The sequence below is a fragment of the Cyprinodon variegatus genome, unplaced genomic scaffold, assembly GCF_000732505.1.
Source record: "Cyprinodon variegatus isolate N-32 unplaced genomic scaffold, C_variegatus-1.0 Scaffold299, whole genome shotgun sequence".
NCBI classification, from domain to species: Eukaryota; Metazoa; Chordata; class Actinopteri; order Cyprinodontiformes; family Cyprinodontidae; genus Cyprinodon; species Cyprinodon variegatus.
Genome location: NW_015150752.1, coordinates 443,396 through 466,172, shown reverse-complemented (window position 1 = coordinate 466,172; position 22,777 = coordinate 443,396). Strand labels below are relative to the sequence as shown.

General features: G+C 36.3%; 3 protein-coding genes across 5 annotated transcripts; 2 read left to right on the top strand and 1 right to left on the bottom strand.

The window, feature by feature from the left end:
• Nucleotides 1-119: 119 nt before the first annotated feature.
• gtf3c6 (general transcription factor IIIC subunit 6) lies at nucleotides 120-2,712 on the top strand. 3 transcript variants are annotated; one of them, XM_015383976.1, is made up of 6 exons: nucleotides 120-271; nucleotides 1,198-1,278; nucleotides 1,396-1,459; nucleotides 1,931-1,975; nucleotides 2,075-2,182; nucleotides 2,410-2,712. In XM_015383976.1, exons 1-6 carry the CDS (start codon nucleotides 248-250, stop codon nucleotides 2,535-2,537), a joined length of 450 nt encoding a protein of 149 aa, XP_015239462.1. In that variant the 5' UTR covers nucleotides 120-247; the 3' UTR covers nucleotides 2,538-2,712. The 3 variants fall into 3 exon arrangements, with proteins under 3 accessions (XP_015239462.1, XP_015239465.1, XP_015239466.1); XM_015383979.1 differs by having other exon boundaries at nucleotides 121-271; nucleotides 2,413-2,712; XM_015383980.1 differs by having other exon boundaries at nucleotides 133-271; nucleotides 1,204-1,278.
• Nucleotides 2,713-3,651: 939 nt separating this feature from the next.
• Nucleotides 3,652-9,851, top strand: LOC107090546 (calumenin-B). The gene is made up of 7 exons (XM_015383975.1): nucleotides 3,652-3,801; nucleotides 5,937-6,179; nucleotides 6,352-6,545; nucleotides 6,681-6,847; nucleotides 6,920-6,980; nucleotides 8,279-8,478; nucleotides 8,568-9,851. Exons 2-7 carry the CDS (start codon nucleotides 5,959-5,961, stop codon nucleotides 8,670-8,672), a joined length of 948 nt encoding a protein of 315 aa, XP_015239461.1. The 5' UTR covers nucleotides 3,652-3,801; nucleotides 5,937-5,958; the 3' UTR covers nucleotides 8,673-9,851.
• Nucleotides 9,852-10,136: 285 nt separating this feature from the next.
• LOC107090550 (cadherin-related family member 5-like) lies at nucleotides 10,137-20,955 on the bottom strand. The gene is made up of 17 exons (XM_015383982.1): nucleotides 20,754-20,955; nucleotides 20,139-20,254; nucleotides 19,831-20,045; nucleotides 18,367-18,423; nucleotides 18,184-18,276; nucleotides 17,995-18,081; nucleotides 17,804-17,914; nucleotides 16,251-16,421; nucleotides 16,003-16,093; nucleotides 15,816-15,922; nucleotides 15,542-15,742; nucleotides 14,233-14,364; nucleotides 14,048-14,126; nucleotides 13,767-13,957; nucleotides 12,915-12,935; nucleotides 11,261-12,182; nucleotides 10,137-11,176 (listed from the first exon to the last, which is right to left on the bottom strand). The coding sequence occupies exons 2-17, from the start codon at nucleotides 20,212-20,214 to the stop codon at nucleotides 11,130-11,132; spliced, it is 2,601 nt and encodes an 866-aa protein (XP_015239468.1). The 5' UTR covers nucleotides 20,215-20,254; nucleotides 20,754-20,955; the 3' UTR covers nucleotides 10,137-11,129.
• Nucleotides 20,956-22,777: the final 1,822 nt, after the last annotated feature.

Genomic DNA, 22,777 nt, shown 5'->3' with positions numbered 1-22,777 from the left:
TTAGAATAGGAAATGTACAAAACCACGGTTTATTATTTTCATCATTTTACCTTTATGAAAAAAAAACAAAACAAAAAAAACGAAACAACAGTGACCTCTAGTGGATTAAGATGTCACTTGGAGTTCCTCGCCTACAAAAACAGTCTCCTCTCGGCCACCGTACTTATCACAATACAATCCTACAATTCATGATAGCTTGTGATCTCTGTAATCTGTTATATCTTTGCTCTACTTCAAGTGTTTGAAGATGGAAGATGAATGGGAAGAAGAGGTATTAATCACAGTAACTGATCGCATTTTGTTTAGATAGTAGTCACGTTGTTAGCCTAACGCAGCTAATAGCCAAAGAAATTGGATAATGTTAGTTTTTAATAGTTTATTGTATTGTTTGTTGCATTTTGTTCACGTTATATAAACGAATGTTATTTGAGCATAACTCCAGAATTGTTTGACCGTTTGTTCTCATTACACAGTGAATGTTTATTATATGTTTTTACATTTGGATGCTAAAGTTGCTATCCGATTCGTAGCTTCCTAATTAGTGAACGTGACGTCACTTAATCTGCGCGAAATTTAAAATGCGTTTAATGTTTTAAACCAGATTTGGATATTTAGAGACGCATTGGACACTCTGCAAAACGCAGTTCATCCTCTGAAAATCAATTTAGCCTTTTTATGTGTGAAACCAGATTTTTTAATAAAAATTTTGCCCAGTTTTTCAAATTAAAAAACCATTTTCTTAAATAATCTCCATGGTATTAATAATGTGAATAAAGGTTTTATAACGAGATGAAACCTGTTCAATTATGCCAATTTTTGACGACCTTTTATTGTAGATTTTCAACATAATCCTATGTTAAGCTGGTGAAAAGCCAAAGGCGCTTTTAAAACGCTTAATTAGTTTTATCAAATTAAGAAAATGCAACGTGTTTGATACAAATCATCCATCTTTGAACTGTAGGTAAAGCAAATCAAAGGTTATCCAGAGTTATTGAATGCTGTGAAATAACCCTTTAATGGAGCTCCAAATCTGCAGCTATAATTCAGGCTCTAACTTAAGTGTCAATTTTGCCAGACTTGATTACAAAACTGCATGTCCTCTCAGGTTTATTTTGTATGCATGCATTACAAAAAGTTGTTTTTACTGTAAACTAGAGTTCCTTATTCCAGCACATTAATTTGCCCTGTTGTGTGTAGGAGCAGCTTGTTGTGGTGGAACTCTCTGGAATAATCAACAATGACTTTCTGTCCAAGTGTCAAAGCACTTGTAAGATACTGGTGAGCTTTTGGTTATTAAATGATTTATGATCATTTCAGTTTTGGATTTAAGTAAATTTTGGATAACTCTATAAACTTCAGAATTTCAATTTTATTTTTCCTGCATATCTTATATAGGATGTAGACAGTGAAAGGCCCATGATGCAAGTTGGACAGTATGTATTTGCAGGGGAATATGAAGGTAAGAGCAAACATAGAATATATATGTATATGTGTGTGTGTGTGTGTGTGTGTATGTATGTGTGTGTGTATGTATGTATGTATGTATTTGTAAAATCCACACCACTCCCAGGTAATTTTTTTAAGATTTCTTTTTAGTGATTATAGTGGTAATTTAGCCCACTTTGCTAGATTTCTTTTTTCTTTTCTTTTTTTTCCAGAAGGGTCAGTCTGAGCTAAAATGTTAGGGTCAATATTTGAAAAGAAAATGGGCGTAGAAGGGAAGTCAGAATTTTGAGATGAAAGCTGATTTTATTACTTTGTTTAATTGCCTTGATCTTTATTTGTAGGCTTTAAAAATTGTATTTATCAAAGTGTTAGAAAAATAGATTATGTAAAAAAAAAAAAAACATCTTCAGAGTATTATCAAACATTTATCTTTTAAAAGCATACTGTAAAGTGAAATATTCTTAACATCTTATCCTCTCTTCAGACACTTTGGGAACTTGTGTACTTTTTGAAGAGGAACCAAAAAAAGGTGAAAATCTGCTCAAGTGATTTAAATGCCCATCATTTATTCTGTAAATGAGTAATGCTCAAAGGAGTGTGGAATTGTGTTTTTTTTTTTTTCCTGCAGGAAAAGCAACCAGCAGTCCTGGCCTCAAATACATGTGCAACACAGTGAAGAAGCTGCGGATGCAGCGAATCTTCCTCACTGAGAAAAAGGAGGGTAACGTGGTTACAGGTCAGGCAGATTATCTGGTTTTTAGTTACTAAAAAAATCTTTGATTTCTCTCTTAAAGAAATGCTTATGCTAATCTGTTGCAAAATTGAGTTTATATTGAGTGTTTATTTCATCAGCTGTTTAAACCAATTTGTTTTTCTATCAGCAATAAATCACAGTAATGCCTGTAGTAATATAAGTAATATATAATATTGCTAAAAAGTCAAGATTGCCTTTTTGTTCCCTAGCAGAAGGTCATGATGACAAAACACAAGACTCAACCTGTTTGTCTAATCAAGCTGAGGAAGACGACACACATAACAAGATAGAAGAAAGTCGGAACAACACAGATTTGGAGGACTCTGCAATGGGCTGAGATGGACATTTTATATTGTGCCTCCCTTAGAGAGGATAAGGAATCTGCTTCAGACGCACATTTAAGGACTTGGTTTATATGTTTATACACTTGTACAGCAAAACAGAAGTTGTTTTTCTTTTAAATTGAAAATCTGTTACAAATTTTTGAGGAAAATACTTTTATGCCTCCTCTACTTTGAGCCTTCTTTTTTTCACTTAACGCATAACAGAAAAACTTTAAAGATCTCTAAAAGGAAATCAGCTGCAGAAGACATTGAACTACAGTTTTTGCTGAATATCTAAAAGAGAAATTCTCAAATACACCGGCTAAATCCTGAATTTGTTTCATTTAAATTTGTATGTATATTTACATTTTGCTGTTTTGATCAAGTTTCAGGGCTTTTGATGCCCACATCTGATGCACCGAAACGCCAAGTATCTTTTGCACCATAATTAATTGACTCATTGTACAATATAAAATAGGATATCTATTTCAATACAAGTCTACCATTAACGCATATTTTAATGCAAATACGTTAAATTGATGCTCCCATATTGTTTGGCTATTTGCTTTTACCTATGAAAGCATAGTATATAAATTAGGGTTACTTCAGGGTAGATGATTGTGGTCCAAAAATGCATTTTTATTGTTAGTTATAATCAATGTTTCCTAAGAATGAGTTGTATATTTTGTCATTTGTTTTTTTTTCACCATCAATTGACCAATGAAAGAAAAACATCAAAAGAAGAATGCTACTTCAGTACATTGATTTAAACAATGCAAAATTACAGCTTTCAGCTTTGGTCGATTGGTCGATTACTTCCTCAGAAATTATTTCAATGTGAATACTTTTTTATATTCTATAACTTTATTTTGGATTAATATACCAATTTACCATAACCTTTACACAAGAGGACTCCAAAATGCTTATTCGGAAGGTTTACTTATTGAACTGACAAATTTGTATATAGCATAGGGCCATAAAACAAAATAATCTTTTTCTATTATTTATTTATCAAGGAATAGTTTTCTCTATTCAAAGAAGCTTCTAAATAGTTTCACTTTATGAATGAACTACATGTTATTGACTTTGAGGACGTGGCGGTTCTCGGCCAATCCAATCAACAGTGCTCCCCTGAAGTGGACCAATCAGACGGCGACATCACACTCGCCTTCTCGAAGCCTGATTGGTCGAGTTCTCGCTTGTCCACAGGAAGTGCATGGGAGTGTTTCCTAGGGGCGGGCCTTAACCGTTAACGACGAACTCCCAGACAGGAAACCGGTGAGTTTTCCTACTAAATTATGGAATAAGATGAAATAAATTACTTTGAGTTAAATTGTGGAGTAACAATTTTTGAAAAAATGCTATGATTTATAATACAGATATTAATTGTTACTGGTTTAAGGATGGAAATGGCAAGACTGAGGGTAAAACAGGAGAGGTTCTGTGTTAGCCAGACTGGATAAACCAGCATTTGGTTGTAATTGTTGCTTGGATTGAAAATAACGGTCTGTTGTAATCCGCTATATTTATAATAACAAAAGAAACTACCCACTGTGTGCGAATAAGGACGTTTTAAACATTATGGTAACATTAATCTATGACTCTATAGCCGACCCAATGAAGAGAGTTCTAGGGGGGAAAAACGTTTTATTTTACGTTGTGTTTTTGTTTTTCAGTACGTATTATTGCTTGTAAAACAAATACCTTAATAAACTTAAAACTTTAACTGTTGGCATAAGTTTTTGGAAATTCTAAGTGCCATTATTTAGCTGCATGAGGGTAGTTGTCTGAAGTGAAAAGTGGATGAATAGTAAATAAAATATTTGTTCCTCTAAATATTTTGTCCTTATTAGTCACAATACTGTTGTATGTTAGATAAATAGCTAAATTGGAAACACCAGAGCCAGTGGAACAATTAAGTAATCTATCTTTCTTTCTTTATTTCTTTCTTTCTTTATTTATTTCTTTGTTTATTTATTTTTAGGTAGGTTTGATTTTTATAAACCATAAATGTGTTTCACATCAGTTCAGTTCTTCCTTTTCCTGAAGCAGAATCTGGCTGAGCTTTAAATTTGTTCTCAGTGAAAGTGGTCAGACATGGTAGCAGTCAGACCAACAACACCTGTTTATTTAAATCACAATGTTGTTTTTTTAATGTTTTTTGTTTTTGTCTTGTTTCTACAGTACTGAGCCTGATTTGAATTAAGGTTTCCATCAAGTTATTTAACCACCAATAACCCTCTCTTAACTTGTATTAATATATCTCAAAGAAATAACTAAATGAAGCCAAATTGTAAGAAGAATTTTTATTTTAGATTACAGATTTTGTCTTTTTTATGTAAATAGAATTACAACAATTTCCCAATTTTAAATGCTGTACCTTAATATTGGCCTTGACTGTTTTTATGAACTTGGATTACAAACGTGGCAGATTCTTATATTTCTTTATTTCAAGTTTTAAGTTCTGCAATTGCAACAATTAAAATACAGAGCATTATAGACGGTCCTTTTCTGGTTTTGTTGATACCCTGTCAAATTGTTAGATTTTACTTTAGAAACATTGAATACAAGCAAAAAGACTTGCGAAATAATTCTCAAGAAAGATTCCAGACAGTTTCTATCAGCATTGTAATGTTTACTTTATTTCATTTTCCAAGGTTAATATGCCAGAGAACAGATATATTTATCCTACAAATAAGTTATTTTTCTTTTTTTAAATTGTAAACTATCACTTTCCATCATTCATAGTCTATTTGATTTTAGAACTAGTTTTCCGGCGATTTATTAATGATTTTGCATATATGGACAGATTTGCAGAACCTAATTAGCTTTACCTTTGTTTTTGGTTTTACTTTGCACTTTTCTGTTTCCAGTGGCAATATTGTTTCCAAATGCTAATCTAACCCCCCTTCTGTGTTTATTTCACTAAACTTTAACTTTGTCTTTTATTTTAATGCAAAGCCAGATCAGACCCTTCTCAACGATCTATATTTTCTTGATATAAAATATTATTTCCAATAATCTTTAAAGCTGCTTGCCTGACTTTTTTTAAGAAATCAATCATGCTCATTAGTTTGTCACCTCAACTCGATCAGTTGGCATAAGACAATTTTTCATTTGAGTTGCATATTTAATATTGCCTGCTATATCCTAGCACTAAATGTAGAAGATATGAGGACTGTATAAACTTAAAAAGATAAACAATATCTTTGGTATTTGGGTACAGTCTTGGTTATACTCTTGTCCTCTGAAGCGTTGGGTTAAAAGCAGAGATAAGTGCAGCGAGATTGTGTGCTATCTTCCAAAAGTACAATTTAAACCAAAATAAGAGTGATGCGCTGACGCTTTTATCAGACTGAACAATGACTGCAGCCTTTTTTTTCCTGTGACTTCTGCTTTATTATCTGTTGCAGAGAGCGCTTGAACAAACTCAGAATGGAGCTGCGACCGCTTGTGATGTGCTTCGCTCTCTGCGTTGTTTACGCCACCAGTAAACCCACGGAAAAAAAGGACCGTATCCACCACGATGACCCTCTGAGCAACAAAGAGCACGATGATGCCGAGAACTTTGACTATGACCACGAAGCCTTTTTGGGACAAGATGAGGCAAAGACCTTTGACCAACTCACACCAGAAGAAAGCAAAGAGAGGCTTGGGTAAGAATCTTAGACCTATTTTATATACATTCAGTAAGTTTTAACAGTCATAAGTAACTATAGCAATTAAAAATCATGCTTTTATGCGTTTCCTTTAATGTTATGTTTGCTCTTTTCTTTGACTTCTTAAACTCTTCAAAGTATAATTGTGTTGTTAAAAACTTTTCTGCAGGATGTTGGTAGAACGCATAGATGAGGATAAAGATGGCTTTGTGACAGTGGAGGAGATGAAGAGGTGGATTAAGCATGCGCAGAAGAGGTGGATCTATGACGATGTGGATAGACAGTGGAAGAGCCATGACCTCAACGGGGATGGAATGGTGTCCTGGGAAGAGTACAAGAATGCCACATATGGATACGTTCTTGGTAATTAATGTTGCGGTGTTTAAACATTTCAGATATTTTCTATGGAAACTATTTTAGCGAAGCATTCCCTTTCCTAAACTTGGACAGTAGTTTAAAATAAAAAATAAATGAAAATATGGGTCTTTCAAACTACAGATGATTCCGATCCAGAAGACGGCTTCAGCTACAGGCAGATGATGGCTCGTGATGAAAGGAGGTTCAAGATGGCCGACCTTGATAAAGACATGAAAGCCAACAAGGAGGAGTTCACAGCTTTTCTTCACCCTGAAGAATATGATCACATGAAAGACATTGTGGTGTTGGTGAGTCTCACTCTCATACAGGTTTAAACTGATGACTTTTCTCCATGCTTACATCTCCAATTTTTTCTGTAGGAAACAATGGAAGACATTGATAAGAATGGTGATGGTTTGATTGATTTGGATGAATACATAGGTGAGTTCTTAAAGCCTGTTTACACTTTGAACTCTCAGAAATATCTTTACAGATGATGGTTTATGCGGCTAGATAGTTGTGCCTCATTAAAAGCAGTTGGTAGGACTAGAGAAACAGAGGTGTCAACAGTATTTATGTTTTTTTAACCAAAACAAAAGTGTTTATTTCAGCTTTTTACTTAAGTAAAAGTGTTAAATTACTAGTTTCTGAACTGCTTTAAAAAGTTGAATTGATGTGTAGAAGAAGAGAATTCCATCAAGTACAGAAAGGAACAAGTTAAATACAGGCTATAACAATTACAGTGTTTTATATTAAGATGTCGAAAAAATTGAGACTCAGAATCCTACATGTTTCACTCACATTTATGCTTATTAAAAATTGGTACTATTCAGTAAAACGTAAATCTTATTATGTGTACTGTTGGGCATTAACATATGATTCATAAAGACAAAGGTACAATGACTGGTTGGATTTAAGTATTTTAATAGTGCGAAAGATCACACTATGTGCTTCGTAGATGTTATAGTCAATGCCATATGCAACTCTGCATCGAGTCACCTTAAAAATCCTTCCAATTACATGGATTTATAAGTCTGCTTTTCTTGGCTACCAAACTCCTTTCTTTGGTTAGCACATTTGGCTCAATATAGCTATATAGCCCTTGATACAAACACCTTCACGCTAAACTACTCACATGATGCTCTTCTTCATTTTCATATGCTCCAGGTTTTTTTCTTTATTTTTCATGTAAAAACTACTTGGCAGTACCGCCTCTGGTCACAATCCCCCCTCACCATCTAGATGGAGCAAACCATCTGGATAGTTTCTTTTTTAAACATTGACTTGATCAAATCTAGCTGAAATTAAATAGAAAGAATTTGTCTATTTTTAGAATGTAAGGGCTACAAAGTACAGGAAATTGCATTAAAATGTAAGTAATGGAAGTGAAAAGTTGTCCTAACAATAATTAGCCCAGTTAAGTATAGATAGTCAAAACTTTTACTTAAGTAAGGTAAAAAAAAAAAAAAAAGTATTAGTACTTTTTTATGCATTAAGTCTTTGTAGTATTTTGATTAACTGAGGGTTAATCAAATTTGCACATCACAGTTCTGGGACTTTTATTTTGTAAAATGTTTTGGAAAACTTTTTTTGAATGAATTTTCCTTTCATATCACAATTATGCACAACTTTGCCTTGGTTAATGACATTATTCACAATGAAATATGTTGGAAGTTTAAATACTGTATTTGCCTTACTATCACCTCTAATATCCTTTGTTTTGTTGTCTCCTGTTCCAGGCGACATGTACAACCAGGATGGAGACAACACAGAGCCTGAGTGGGTGAAGACTGAGAAGGAGCAGTTCACTGAATTCAGAGACAAAAACAAAGATGGGAAGATGGACAAGGAGGAGACCAGAGACTGGATCCTACCCAGTGACTATGACCATGCCGAGGCCGAAGCGAAGCATCTCGTGTACGAGTCCGATGCAGATAAAGTATGTAACGCATAAGCTGGTCACAGTATAGAAATGAGTCAATTTTTTATTACGGTGGGAGCTAAATTTGACTCTTACCTCCTCCACAGGATGGCCGTCTGACAAAGGAAGAAATCGTCGACAAGTACGACCTGTTTGTTGGCAGCCAGGCCACCGACTTTGGGGAGGCTCTGACTCGACACGACGAGTTCTAACACCCAGCTGCCTCCACAGACAGACTGTGTGCTCATCTTGTGTTTTTTCACCACACTGATGACTCCTTCCACAGAGTGTAGAACAAGATGAGCTCACCTAATCCTGCGCCACGGACAATAATTTATTTAATTTCTCGAATGTGTCTCATCATCCATATAACAACATCCTACATCTGTAAGCTTTATCAATATGTTGATCTTCCTATTTGACTCTATTTGATTTTTCTCCCACACTTTGCTGTTTCTTTATAGCCTGTGCAAGAAATTGATCTTTTATTTTTGTTAGATTTGCAGTTTTTTTTGTTTTTGTTTCAAATGCACTGGGCTGTGTAATTTGGCCAAAACAGAGAACACTACTATCTATCTACTTGGATGTCCTTCAGTACATCAAGTTAAAAAAAAAACATGTTTTCATAAGTGATATGGTTGCTTGGAACCAGAACAACATATTAGATTCTAATAATCACATGGACCATTTGGCTTCAGTGCAATAAAACGTTTTAGTGACACTTTGCAACTTTTTCTTTCTGCTCCATAATGTCACAAACTCTATGTTCTAAACATAGATTTGAGGCTTTTGCAAAAGATGAAGGATTCAAACTAAGTTTGAGGCACAGTTGGTTCTAGATTGGATCACCTCTGCCATCTTACCTCAGAACCTAAAGAACAACAGGATGTCCACCTGGCTGATCCAATCTAATACTAGCCTTAAGAGACACTTGGTTGAATCGTAAAAGCTGCTTCCCCTCTGTTCTTTTTTTCATAATCATTTATTGTGCGTGCATGTGATTGTGTGTACATATGTTACTTCTGTTCTGAAGACTGATTTTACTGTATTTTTTATGTTAGAGTATTATTTGGTTTAGCTCATATACTAACTCACTTGTGTGCCAAGCAAAATTCATTAAGCAGCTCTTAAAAATGACTGCTCCCTTAAAGTTTTCTCCTCTCACACATTTGTTATGTATCGTCACTATCAACATTTATAACCACTGGCGATAACTTCTAAGTCTGCCTAAGTTCTGTGATGTTCAGGTATTTGTTTTGTTTTTTACTGGCTCACTGCAGCAATGGGCCGTTGACTTTTGAATGAAGTCAGTGTCCTGCAAGCGGAGCACTCTAACAATCAGGTCAAGTTTTTTCGACTGAGAACAAAGTCTCAATAAAAAACATAAAATTAAGTTCACTGGTGTTTTATTTGTCTTAAAAAATGACTTTTTTTTTTCTTTTTTTAACCATGCCTGTTGAAAATAAAAATCTAGAAATAAATTGACTGTTCTATAGTATTCTGTAAAAAGCTTTTTCATGTTGAAAGATAATAGATTCAGATAACCCTTTTAATTCGTATCAAACTTTGAGTGTAATATTTTACCAATTAGTCTTACCGATTTACTGACATTACCAACTTTCATTATAAAGAGTGAATATAAAAAAACTTGTTGTCAGACCATTGAGCCTGTTGGAAAATCTCAGACTCCTCGTCTTAGTTAACAGGAGTGGCGTCCTGCTGCTGTAGGCCATCTGGTGTCAAATAGAACGCACTGTGTGTTCAGAGCTGGTATTCTGTTCAGGTCTGGTTACTGTTGCCTTTCTATGATCTCAAACCAGCCGGCTTAGTGTCCTCTAACCTTTGACACCACCCGGGCAACCCCAACAGAGGACTGGCAACTGAATGGATCATAAACTTTTAAAATACTCAGGCCAACCCATCTGTTGATGCCATCAATCAGGCCAGATTTAGTCACTTAAATCCTCCTCCTTCCTCCCTTGAACCTCAGCCAGCCAGTTTTACCTCATCTAGAAGCCATATTATTGGCTCTTTTACAGTGTATCTTAACAAATTAACAATATGGGCTGTTATTCCGTTATACACATCTGGACACAATTGTTGGTTCCACTAATAACTTGACTCTGACAAAAGTAATAATAAATGAAAACAATCTATGAACATTAACACTTAAAAGATAGACATTGCTTTGTAGTCATGCCTTTACAGAATGATAAAAAAAAAAATTAACTAACGAAACAGGCCTGGACAGAAATGATGGTAACCAAGGAAAGGACTGAAAATAATGGGACCAAGGCTACAAATTAAATCAGGGTGGGTTAACTAATTGCAACACTAATTGTACATGTAAAGCTTCTCATAACTTCTCCATATTAAATATGTAAACAGGACCTAAAGAAACAGCCAACATGGAGACAGATTATTAAATGACAACAAAAAACAAATTGTGTGTCTGTTTAGATAGCTGCTGTGAAAATGGATTAGAATTTCATTGGTTTTTGTAAAACATCTGTAGTATGTAGCGTCAGCTTTGTGCGTACTCTCAGGTTCATTGTGTGTTGTTTAAAGTCTTTTCTTAGTGTACTGTGGCCTTGCATGTATGGATCCTTCTCCATGCTTCAGCTGTACCAGTCCAGTGTTTTCAATCTTGCTTGATGTATTTTCAGGTCTTAGCCATCCAGATTCCTTTTACTTGCTCCATCTTCACTCTCGGCCTCTGTGATAAGATAAATGTAAGTCTTAATGAATGAGAATATCAAAGGGATATAACGTTAAGCAGTCGCTCTAATTAGCTTCTCACCTTCACTGTTTTTGTCCACGTCATCATCACCAAGAAAACCCTCCTCATCCTCCTCTTCATGACTGTTAAGGGTATTTCCTGGGTTTGTTGAGGGTCTCCTCTCTGGTGATGGGCTTTCAGAGTTCACTACGACTCCTTCTGACTCTGATGCTTCAACATGACATGGGGAGGTGGACGGTTGGTCTACCTCAATATCCAGGGCTTGCTCTGTTCCCACTGGGGACTCAGGAGGAGTGTCAGTAGGGGAAGTATCTATATGCACCAAAGTAGCTTTTAAAGGGCCATGCTCTAGAGTGAGAGGAGGTGTTCCTGTTTTTCTGAGGAGCAGAAGGGATGGTGATGGTAACTGTGGGGCTGTCTCCGCATTGGTTTCTGGTAACGGCTTGTTCGTTTCTGTGGAAGCCGTTTCGCTCCTAGATGGAGAAGATGGGCTTGGGACTAACTCTGCAAAGTTGTCGGAGGAGGTTGTTTGCAAATCTTGTTCATTTAAAGGAGGGGGCTTGATGTCGTCATTGGCAACTGGTTCCAAATCTGTGTGAGACTTCTCTTCAGAAGGGTCCGAAGTAACATCATATGGTAGGCTGGCATTTTCCTTAGCTTGCCTGTCAGCATCTACCTCATGCTTAGGGCTGAGGTTCTTCATCTCTGGGGGACATTCAGGTGAGCAGCAGGAAATTTTGCTTGGTGAAGTAAGACTATTGTTTAGTATCACTGGGCTTTGCACACTTTCGGTGGGAAGAGGGATGATGGTCTCTGTAAGAGAAGCTGGTCTGGGTGAAGAGGGCCCTGTGCTGACGGCAACGTCCTTAGTGGTGTTAATGACTGGTGTGTCTGGAAGGCTAAAGGAAGGATTGCAGGTTCCATATTCCTCATTTTGAAAGGAAAGTTCCTCCATGTTAGGCATAGCAGTATGATGATTTACCTAAGGATGAATTGTAAGAAGGAATGTCAGTTTCTGTTTAATTCCTTTCTGTCAGTGGGACTATTCATACCTGCTTCAGCTACCGATTGATTCATTTTCTGTTTTCTGATCAGAGTCTGCCATTAGAAAATGTTGTTTTCTGAGTCCAATAATCAATATCTATCAGCAAGAGTTGTTTCTTAAGCTCATAATCTCTTAACTTTCATAAAACTTTAAAGGTCCAAATGTAGCCATGAAGAAAACACATGAGATGCAGGTTAAATACTCATCCATCCATCTATCCAATTTCTTTACACGCTTGTCCCAAGTGGGGTCGCGAGGGGTGCTGGTGCCTATCTCCAGCAGTGGTTAAATACTCATGTTTCATGAAATACAATCAGTGAAACTTATTTATACACAATGTTTAAGGATTTTATTGACTATTTATAGCCAAAATTCTTGAAAAATATTTAGAATATTAAGAGTGAAAAGTTGTTATTTAATGGTGTAATAAAATAGGTACAAAATCAGAAGGAACAAAAAGGATGCAAGTGAAAGGTTTGACTGATGAGTAGAAAGTAAAGTAAAGCAAAGCAAAGCAAAGCAAAGCAAAGCAAAGGAAAGGAAAGGAAAGGAAAGGAAAGGAAAGGAAAGGAAAGGAAAGGAAAGGAAAGGAAAGGAAAGGAAAGGAAAGGAAAGGAAACGAAACGAAACGAAACGAAAGGAAAGGATTTGCTTCAATACAAAACTTACCAGTTGGAACCAATGTAAACTCTGTGGGAGAACAGTACAACATATATTCAGGATGTATCGACACAGAAAAGCTGGCATTAACATAGCTGTCAACATAATGAAAATGGGGGCTTTCAGTTCTTAGAAAATCTGATGATTTTCTTATTGTTTAGACAATTTTCTTCTCTCTGATTATCAAGGTGCAATAACCAGCCCAGGTTTGCACTTTAAAAATGAAAATGTCTTCAGAGCTATACTGAAGAAAATGTATTTTTGTTTACACTCTGTATGTCCAAAATGACAATAAAGTCTGTCTAAGTAAGTGAGTCTAAGTCTAAGGTTCTACTGGCTTCATGTACACCTTCCACAGTGTTTCTTGGTCTACTTCAGTTCTTGTCTATTGCTTTTTCATAACAGTGAAGGCCTACAACACTCTATAGAAATCAGATTGAATGTTCCTTTTAATGAGCAGAGCATTCCTGTTCTACTGGAAGCTGACTTAGACTTAGACCACTTTATTAATCCTACCAGGGGCATTTCATTTGAGGAGTACACAAAATAAACATGTAATAACATAAAAAATAAGATAATTAAAAAATGTAATCAGAGATCAGTTTTGAGAGATCAGCCGTTTACAGGATGCTGCTGCTTCAGTCTGAAATATAGATGCCTTAAGGATTTTAGCCTCCAATGCATGTTAACTTAGATTCAGAAGCAAGTAAATCTTACATTACCTTCATTAAAATAAAGTATTCCTTATTCCTACAGGTATTCTGTTACAGAGTAAATTCGATTTAATAAAATAAACTTTACTAATCTCAAGGAGGAATTGAATGTAATAACTCCAGCAAAAGAAAAATAAAATCATCTCACCACATTGGGGTGTTTGCACTGGGCCACACAGCCTCTCTCCAGTGGGTCTTTCATTCCTTTATATTTCCTCTTCAGCCACTTCAACAAAGACAAGATACATCCCAGGGCTCCCATGAACAGCATGCTGAGGAAAAGTGCTTTGCCCACAGTGCAGCCTGTCAGGCGTTCATTTCTCGGAGGACTGTGAGGGACTACAGTGTAAAAAGAGAAAAAGCTGTACTTTTTTTTTATCTCATGCCACTCAAGAGTGGTGTTAGTGTTGCTTCATTGTAGGAGCTTACTTGATTGTCCTTCAGGTAACACTTCCACCGTGACAGTAGCATAAGCAGCGTCGCCGGATTCCTGGTCTACAGCTGTAATCTTCAACAGTGTTTTAAATTTGTAAAACATGAATGTTGTCTTTGTGTTGGTGAGATTTAAACTGAGCTGAACAAAACGACAGACGGAAATTATATTTAAGTCCTACCTCCAGGATGTGCTTCTGATTTGGCTTGAGATGACTGGTCCTTGCTATTATGAGTCCTCCACGTGTGACTTGATAGATGTCGGTGTGGTTGGATGTTGCAGCAAACATAAAGTGGATCATTGGATTAAAAGCCTGTGAGGAGAAAAGCCCATCAGTCATCAAAATAAAAGAACAAAACTTTAATAGAGCATTTTAAATAAAGTTCACACAGTTTATAGAGTTTTGCAAAAATATTAACAACTCTAATAATTTTCATTCTCTAATCATTTTGTGGTTAACCAAAGAATAGTAAAGTGAAGAAATTATTATTTATTACTCAAGGTTCTAAAAGGCTTTTATACTTTATGAGTTCAGCCTGATTTCATATTTTGCAGAATTAGCTTTTGTGGTATTCTCAAACAGATTTGCAATTCTAGACATGAATCTTCTTAACCAATTCTGCTTTTGAAAACATTTAGATCAAGGCTGTTCTAATGTGTAATTGTTTTTGATTTGGCTCTTTTTCCTGCCTGAAGGCGAACCTTTGCTCCAGACTCAAGTCTTTTGCAGCTTTAATTAGCATAAATTCTAGCTTCCTTGAACCTGTAGAAAAAAGGCATCCCCACCGCATGATGCTGCCGTTATCATTTTCACTGGAATTAGTTTTCACATGTTTTGATTAAACAAGAACATGTATTTTTTTTTCTTATTTGTTTGTTTACTTTTTCCCCTGAATGACTGATCAGCCATCCACCAATAATCAGTCTGACTATTGGTGGCTGGCTAATGATCCTTTCATTGGGTTCTTTTACATTAGCTGAAGTTCGTTGCAGCATCTCCAACATCTTTAGGGGGCCTGTCACTGTTTCTCTGATTAACGATGTCCTTGTTTGGCTTTACAGATTTTTAAAGTTTTTGATATTGTTTTAAAATTGATCTCTCCTTGAAACCTTTGCAGAAGTTTATCCCTGTCCTGTGTGCTGTGTTCTCTGTGCTTTATATTACAGTTTTTGTATTATATTCTAGTTTTCTTTTCTTTAATCTTTGGCCTGTATTTATGCTGAGATCTAATCACACATAATTATATTGTATTTAAAAACTTTTGAAGACAGTTTTGGTTGCTCTGGAGTTTATATAAAGATAAAAGAGTTAAAGGGTTGTATTTGTATGAAGGATATGAACTGATTTAGAACCATCAGTCATTTAAATCCTCCTGCTTTGGTCTATCAAAAAGTATTCTGATGAGGTAGAAAGAGTCTTTTTATTGTAACAATTGGTTCAAGGGAAATGAGTACTTCCTATGCATTCTGTGCATACTTAAAATCCTTACATGATCAAAATCTGGATCCAGGACTTTTAAAATCAGAGCTCTGCTTCCGTACGTATTGACCAGAGAGGCTGCATTCTTTCCAGCTGTTACGAAGCCGTGATATTCAGGCAGCTCAAACTCTGGATGAAACCAGTTCTTTGCCAGAACCCGGACCAACACTGTCGCAACTGAGTACTTCCTGGGATCGTCATTCTGGTACGCCTGGACACAAATGGAAAGCCATGGTAGAGTGATGTAGCATCGGAAGATTCTTTAAAAAACTGCCCAGTCTTACCATGACCTGAAGTCGCAGCACTGGAGTTAGGAGTCTGTCTTTCACACCCTTGGTCAGTCTTAACTCACCATTCTCTCTGTTGATACTGAAATGCCCCTCTTCATCTTCTAACATGAGCCCAAACAGAGTTACTTTTATGCAACAATTACAGTACATTTCTCATGATGTGATATTTTGTGTGCTGTACCTGAGATAATGGCATAACTGATGGAAGAACTGAGGCCTCTGTCTCCATCCACTGCATGAATTGGACCCGGAGAAAAGTCCAGCAGAATGTCCTGTAAATGTTACACATGTGTTGCTGATAGAATCAGATATATCTCACATCTATCACTTGGTGAGAAAGGGACAGAGTTAAGTGGTCACATGTTTAAACGTGTGAGAGAAAAAATGACAAAAGGCGTGATATATTTCAAGGTGGGTAAAGAAGCAAACCTCCTCTCCCTCTGTGACATTGACCATGTAGACGGGGCTGGTACAAATTCGACTGTTCTCGTCATGGAACAGCAGGACACAGGGTTGAAACTGTGGGTACTGGTCATCTCCATCTTGGACCGTAATGCTGACGTTAGTGCTGATGTTGTAGTGCTCAGCAGTGTTCATTTCCTGACATGTGAACAAGCAAAGTGTCATCAGCAAAGTCATGCATTATTTGATGTCATGACTCTGCATTTTTTGGTTCTGTTTAAGTTTTCTTATTTAAGTTTTCAGTTATATATTGATTCATGTATTTCAGTGTTTTCTATTTTATTTTTTCATTTCCATTTTGTGTTATTCTGGTCATTTTGATTGTTTTTGATTTCTTAGGTATTGCCTTCTCTTGCCCTCTTGTGTCAGTCTCTTTTTCCCTAACTCCATTCTAGACTCCTTTGTCCACATCTGCTCCCAATCTGCTGATTAGCCTGGTCTTTGTTCAGTCTCTCATTTATTCACCTCATGTTCAGTCACTGTTTGCTGGTTCCTTGTTGTTGTTAGTGTCTTTATCGTCTCTGGCTCCCCACATGAGTTTTCCCTAACATTTTCTGGTTTTTGGTTCTTTGTATTTTTGGATGTCTGCCTCAGTTTTACATTAAACCAACAAGAACTTATCTCTGCTTCACTCATCTCTGCATTGGGGTACTCAAGCAACCTCACCCCCCTAGTTGACATTTGAAAGTTACATGATACTAAGGTAAAGTACATTTAATCAAAAACTTACATTTATCATGAATTTTCTAAAATCCACACAAGCTGTACATGAAAACAAACAATACAGACACACATAAAGTTGGTTTAAAAAATAAAGAGATTTATGCTTAGTTGATTTTTTTGTTTTTCAGCTTTTGTGTAGCAACCCTTTGCAACATCCCTATACTATTGAAAAGCCCGATTAATGGGCTCTATGCACAGCTCCACTACTTCCTGAATTTAAGGCAGCTCCTTTGTTTCCTGTCTTTCATTACTGGACGAACTGATTAATCCAGGTGTGTCTGGCCAGTTACTTAGGTCATACACACCTGGATTAATCAGTGCATCCAATCATGAAAGACAGGAAACAAAGGAGCTGTATTAAATTCAGGAAGTAGTGGAGCTGCGCATAGAGCCTATTGACCCTTAAATGGGGCCACATCAATTAGAAAAATACTTTAGTAGGTTAAGCAGTTAATTATAACAAACTTGCAATATCCTTTCTGCCAATGCCAAACAGCTTTTGGTAGAGGGAGTGTGATCTGTTTTCCTTTTGTTTTTCTTTGGCACCTCCCTCACAAGAAGAAAAACAATTTTTCTTATCTCTGTAGACAATCTCAGTGCAGAGACATGCCTAGATAAGATTCTGCAAGCAGTTCTGATACCATATCTCCACTATTAGAGACAGAGCTCTGTCCTATAGGATGCCACTGCTTGCTAACAAAGGGCAGGGTTTATCAGAGATGGATTATTTGCATGAACACTTTGTAGGATTATAAAAAAAAAAGAAAAAAAAAAAAGGTAATAGCCTTGTTACAAACAGATGCATGAATAGTGACGGTGAGTTGAGTTTGGGTCTCATAGTCCAAAGGTTTGGAAAGGATCACTTCACCGCTGTTTGGCAGATCAATCCTGAAGTACTTGGCGTCAGGCTGCGACACAGAAACATGATCAACCAATGACTGCTTTCTCATTTATACACTAATTTCAGGAGTTTAAATGTCAAACTTACAGATGTCTGGTCAATTGAATAAATGATCTTATCATTATCAGCGTCCAAAGCTTGGACGGTAAAAGCCACAGTATTCACTGGAGTCAGCTGAATAAAACATAGAGATATTCAGAAAAAGATTCATAAACTTAGAGGTACACTTGAATATGAGGTTGAGTTTGTACCAGTTCATTTGTTAAAATGTCTTACCTCACTCAAAGTAATTGACCGGGCACTTTCTTCTGAAAACATGGGTAAATTATCATTCTCATTGAGAATCTCCACCGTGATTTTGTAAAAAGTCTGCAACAAAACAAAACAAGTGCATTTTTATGATTTCCTCTGGATTGACGTAAAGAGAAACAAAGGATGGGAAAGAAGTTTGAAATGTACCTGAGACATGTCTCGCTCGTAACATGATAGCTCTGCCATTAAGATTGGACCAAGTTTCTGGAGGAGAGGATAAACATATAAATGTTTATAAAGGAGTTTGAAATCCTTGTGTATAATGAAATTTAACATAAACAATACTCTAACAAAAAGTCAAATATCACTCCTTCTAGTTGTGAGACCTCCTAATAGAACATATATGAACAACTTTTTGGAACTGATTGGATAAATATTGCTAATACTGAGGGCATTATTTCCCATTCCTTACCAAAAGACGGATTTCAGGTGTTGAATCAATAATGCTAAAGTATTTGTTCCATTTAAGGTTGTACAGAATTTATCTCAAATTGATTGCAGAAAAATGACCTTAACATTTAGGCGTAGGACTATAAAAATTTGCTGCACAGCATTTTCACATTTGAAAATTGTGTATTTTAGACCTAAAAAAAACAATAACAAAAATATTTCCCTACTTTTGACTTTGGGTTCCTGTCAGCTTTCTTTTACCATGAAGGATCTTGTGCAAAGCAGTTGAACATATAAATGTGCTATTTTACAACATACCACATTTACCATTCTGCTTCAAATATATATTGCTTGAAAACTTGCCCATATAAACAAACTGTGTTAACATGCAATGGTAGATGTCATGAATAAAAATATAAAAATATAAAAAGAGAAGGTGACCTTATTACATTTTATTTTGACTTTATTGCCCAACTTTTTATCTGCTTTTGTTGACGATCTGTATTCACATTTTAAAGAGACTAAACCCAGCAGTTCATGTCTATTTCTAATGAAAATGTCATTCTGTAATTGCTTTCAGCGTTGCTGTTGAAAACAGTTCATCAACTCAAATCAGCCTCTTTTTAAAGGACAAACCTTCTTATTCAGCTGTTTGGTTCAAAATAATTCTTTATGAGTGTTGCAATTTTGAGATCCATTTTTAATTTTGATAAATGTCTTTTAAATATATTTACAATCGGGATACTTTACATTTGCTGTAAATCCAGCTTTTAGTAAGATGCTTTAAAATGTAGAGACATTTCTACATTGCATCTGAACAACTAAACATAAAAGAAAGCAAAATGTCTCTAGTGTAGATGGTGACCATGCAAACCTTGTAGGCTCACACTTATAGTTTGTGGGCCACAACTTTTATTTATCCTGTATTTTTTCAATAAAGTGAGAGACGCAGAGACTGAGGCTCAGAGAGAGAGACAGCTAATCTGGTCGACCTTCAGCTTTGACCACTTGAAGGCAGCTGGCTGGGAACAAACTGACAAGATGAAGTGTGAGATCTGAGGACAGGGTTGGAGGTTTTTTTTTTCTTTATCAGTTTAATAGATTTGATAAAACTCCTTCACTGTGATGCCAGACTATCACTAAGGTCACTTTTTAGATTGTAGTAATGAGACATGTTTTTTCTTTTACTGTGTATTGCTAAAGGAAACACATCCTCATTACCTCTCGGTCAAGGATCTTTTCATCTGACGTGTTCAGCCGGATGTTTCTTCCGTCTAAGTAGAACCAGTGAGCATCCTTCCCAGACAGACTCCACCAAACTCCTTCCATGCCGGTTTCCATCACAAACGCAGCGACAATATCTCCAGAGGGACTGTTTTCTTTTATTTTTACAAATACATTCTGACCCTCTAAACATTCAGACCAGCCAGACATGCCTGAGAAAAAAAGATACAGAAGCATGATGTCAGGAGAGGCAATCTCTTGACACCTTTGAGGAAATCTTTGCAAGTTGCAAAGTGGATTTATACCTGCAACTGCGCGCAGACATAAAAGGACCAGCAATGCTTTCAACAGAGTTGAATGAATGGTCACTGAGAGGGCCATTCCTCAGAAACCAGTTCTTGTTCAGTAAAAGGAAAGGAAACTGCAAACACAAATGTTATCTTTTGTCAGAAGACTTTTCTTAATGCACTCCTGCACATATATTTTTAAGAATCATCACCAGATTGTGAGACGAAAAGAACATAAATAAAGACATCTTTGTTGTATAATACTCAAATCTATCAAAGTGGGTTTTGCTATTTATTTCATTTTGACCTTTCAGCTTTTCTTATCTCCTTTTTCATTCATAAGCACTAATCACAATATCTGCTGATAATTACTGAAGATTCTAAGGTTGGCATTTAATCATTTTTTAATACTAAAATCTTAATGCTTCTCCCAGGTTCCCAGTGTCTTTTGTAAATGTACCTCTTTTAATCCATTTTATTTGAGTAAACTGTATCTAAATAATCTGCAATAACATCCAGATCAAAACACACCATTAAGCAGAGTGAGACGGATGTCAAGGTACTTGCCATTACATGCCCAACTTATTGGATACCCTCCAATCTACTCTGTTAAAGGGACTCAAGCTGACTGACCTGCTCTTGTCAAATCCCTTGCAGCTCTCCTGTCAGCCTCCATCTTCTTCTAATTTGCGATGAACACAACATCTTTGATTCCTGAAATGCCAGATATCCGGTAAATACCGAAAATAGAGATAAAAAGATGGTTTCGGGAATAAACTATGGTCAGTCGTAGATCAGACCGCCTGTCTCAAACACACAAGCTAAGCCCCCACTCCCCTCCCTGTTACAAATGAAAGAGCAGACAACAGCTTATGCTGTGTGTCCTGGGATAAACGCCAGCTCAGAGGCTGAAAAATAAAGGTGGGGCTTTATCTGGTCAAGACTCCGATCAGATTAGAGGTGGCAAGAACCTAACTGTAGGTTCAAAGACCAAGTCAGGGGTTCCTTTTGGAGATCTGACCGTCACTTGACCTCCAGAGGAAAGAAACACATCCAGCACTAACGTGCCATTGTCTCATTTGGTTTCGTTGAGCAGCATTCCCCATACCATTAATGCATATTTCAGAGTACTGTTCAAGTCACAGCTTGTTATAAGGGTCCAAGCAAGTACTTTACACAGCATTTGCCAGCTGGATTTATTCAATTAGCACTGTGTGACAAACTAATGGAGCCTGACATGGGATTAGCTATCAAATGGCGGCTGTTTACCTTGTGAAGATTAACCTGCACCCGTTTACACTCTTGTCACAGCATGCAGAGGCATGAAAAACACAAAGACACAGAGGCTTCAGTTAATCTAATTTTTTTTCTATAGGGTTATATTTTGCTTGATGCATGTCTAAGTAATCCTTATGAATTTTCTTGTGTGAGCAGCAGCTGCTCCCTGTCTGGGAAATACAAGTGACCATCAGTGTTTTATGTAGAACAGTGATGACCAGTCTAATCCTGGAAGAGACACACTCACTTTATACGATCAGTGAGCTGTTTTGGAAGCTAAAAGTCAAGAATACGTGTTTCTTTTATAAGCAAATCTGGACATTGACAGTATATTCTTCTTCTTTTTTTTTTTTTTTTAGCAAATATTTAAATATTTTTTGGGCTGTAAGAGATCTCAGATTCAGTCATACTAAAAATTGACCTTATAAGCAGAAGTGATAAGAAAAAGCACCAAAGGAGAGCTCATGTTTAATATCAAATTAATACCTCTTAGGGGCAATGCCAACTGTTCATTTTGAAAGTAAAAAAAAAAGCATGATATAGAACCTTTAAAATTACCAAAGAGGAGGAAATGTTGAACACTGACCTAGTTTGTGTTGTTGTTTTGATACTGGGTATCTAAATTAGTTGGTTGTTTCATCATATGACTGAAAGCAAATGTTTCTATACTATAGCTGGACATGACCACTGGATGTCAGCAGAGTTGTTGCCAGAAGATAAGTCAAATGATTGACCCCTTGAACCTATTCCCATTCTGCCACATTAAAACACAAATCTAACTCATCTAATTTGACAAACATTAAAGTGATTAGCAATACTGGAATACTATATATATATATATGTTTGTGTGTGCTTATCAAACGTATTTACAAATCCAGCTGTTCTGTGAAGATGTCAGAGGACTGCTGGAATATGTCAATGAAAAAGACGACAACATGATGACCAAGAACGCGCCTGACCAAAAAAAAAATATTATTGGAAGAGAGCCAGAAGTCCCATTTACAGGTTGCCACAAGGCATTTGGGGGAAACCACAAACGTGTAAAGGATGTGACCTTCTGACTTGAGGTTTTAGTGTAAAATGCTATTTTATGTGTAAAACTCAAAGTTATTCTACTTCTGTGTGAAAAACCAGCGACTTCAATTTCATCATTATTTTTTATAAGAATGAAAATGTGAGAATAGTTACTGGTATTCGCGTTTAACCCCATTTTATTTTCATCCTTAAAAACCATTGCCATCTGTTTGGTTTTTAGTCACCCATATCAGTGCCAAGCATTAGGAGCATGTTTTACAGTCTACAGTCACCTCGCTTGCTGCAATGTCTCTTGTGCTCTCCTCTTAATCTAAGTTCTTAATCAGCCCCCATGGCCTGAAAGC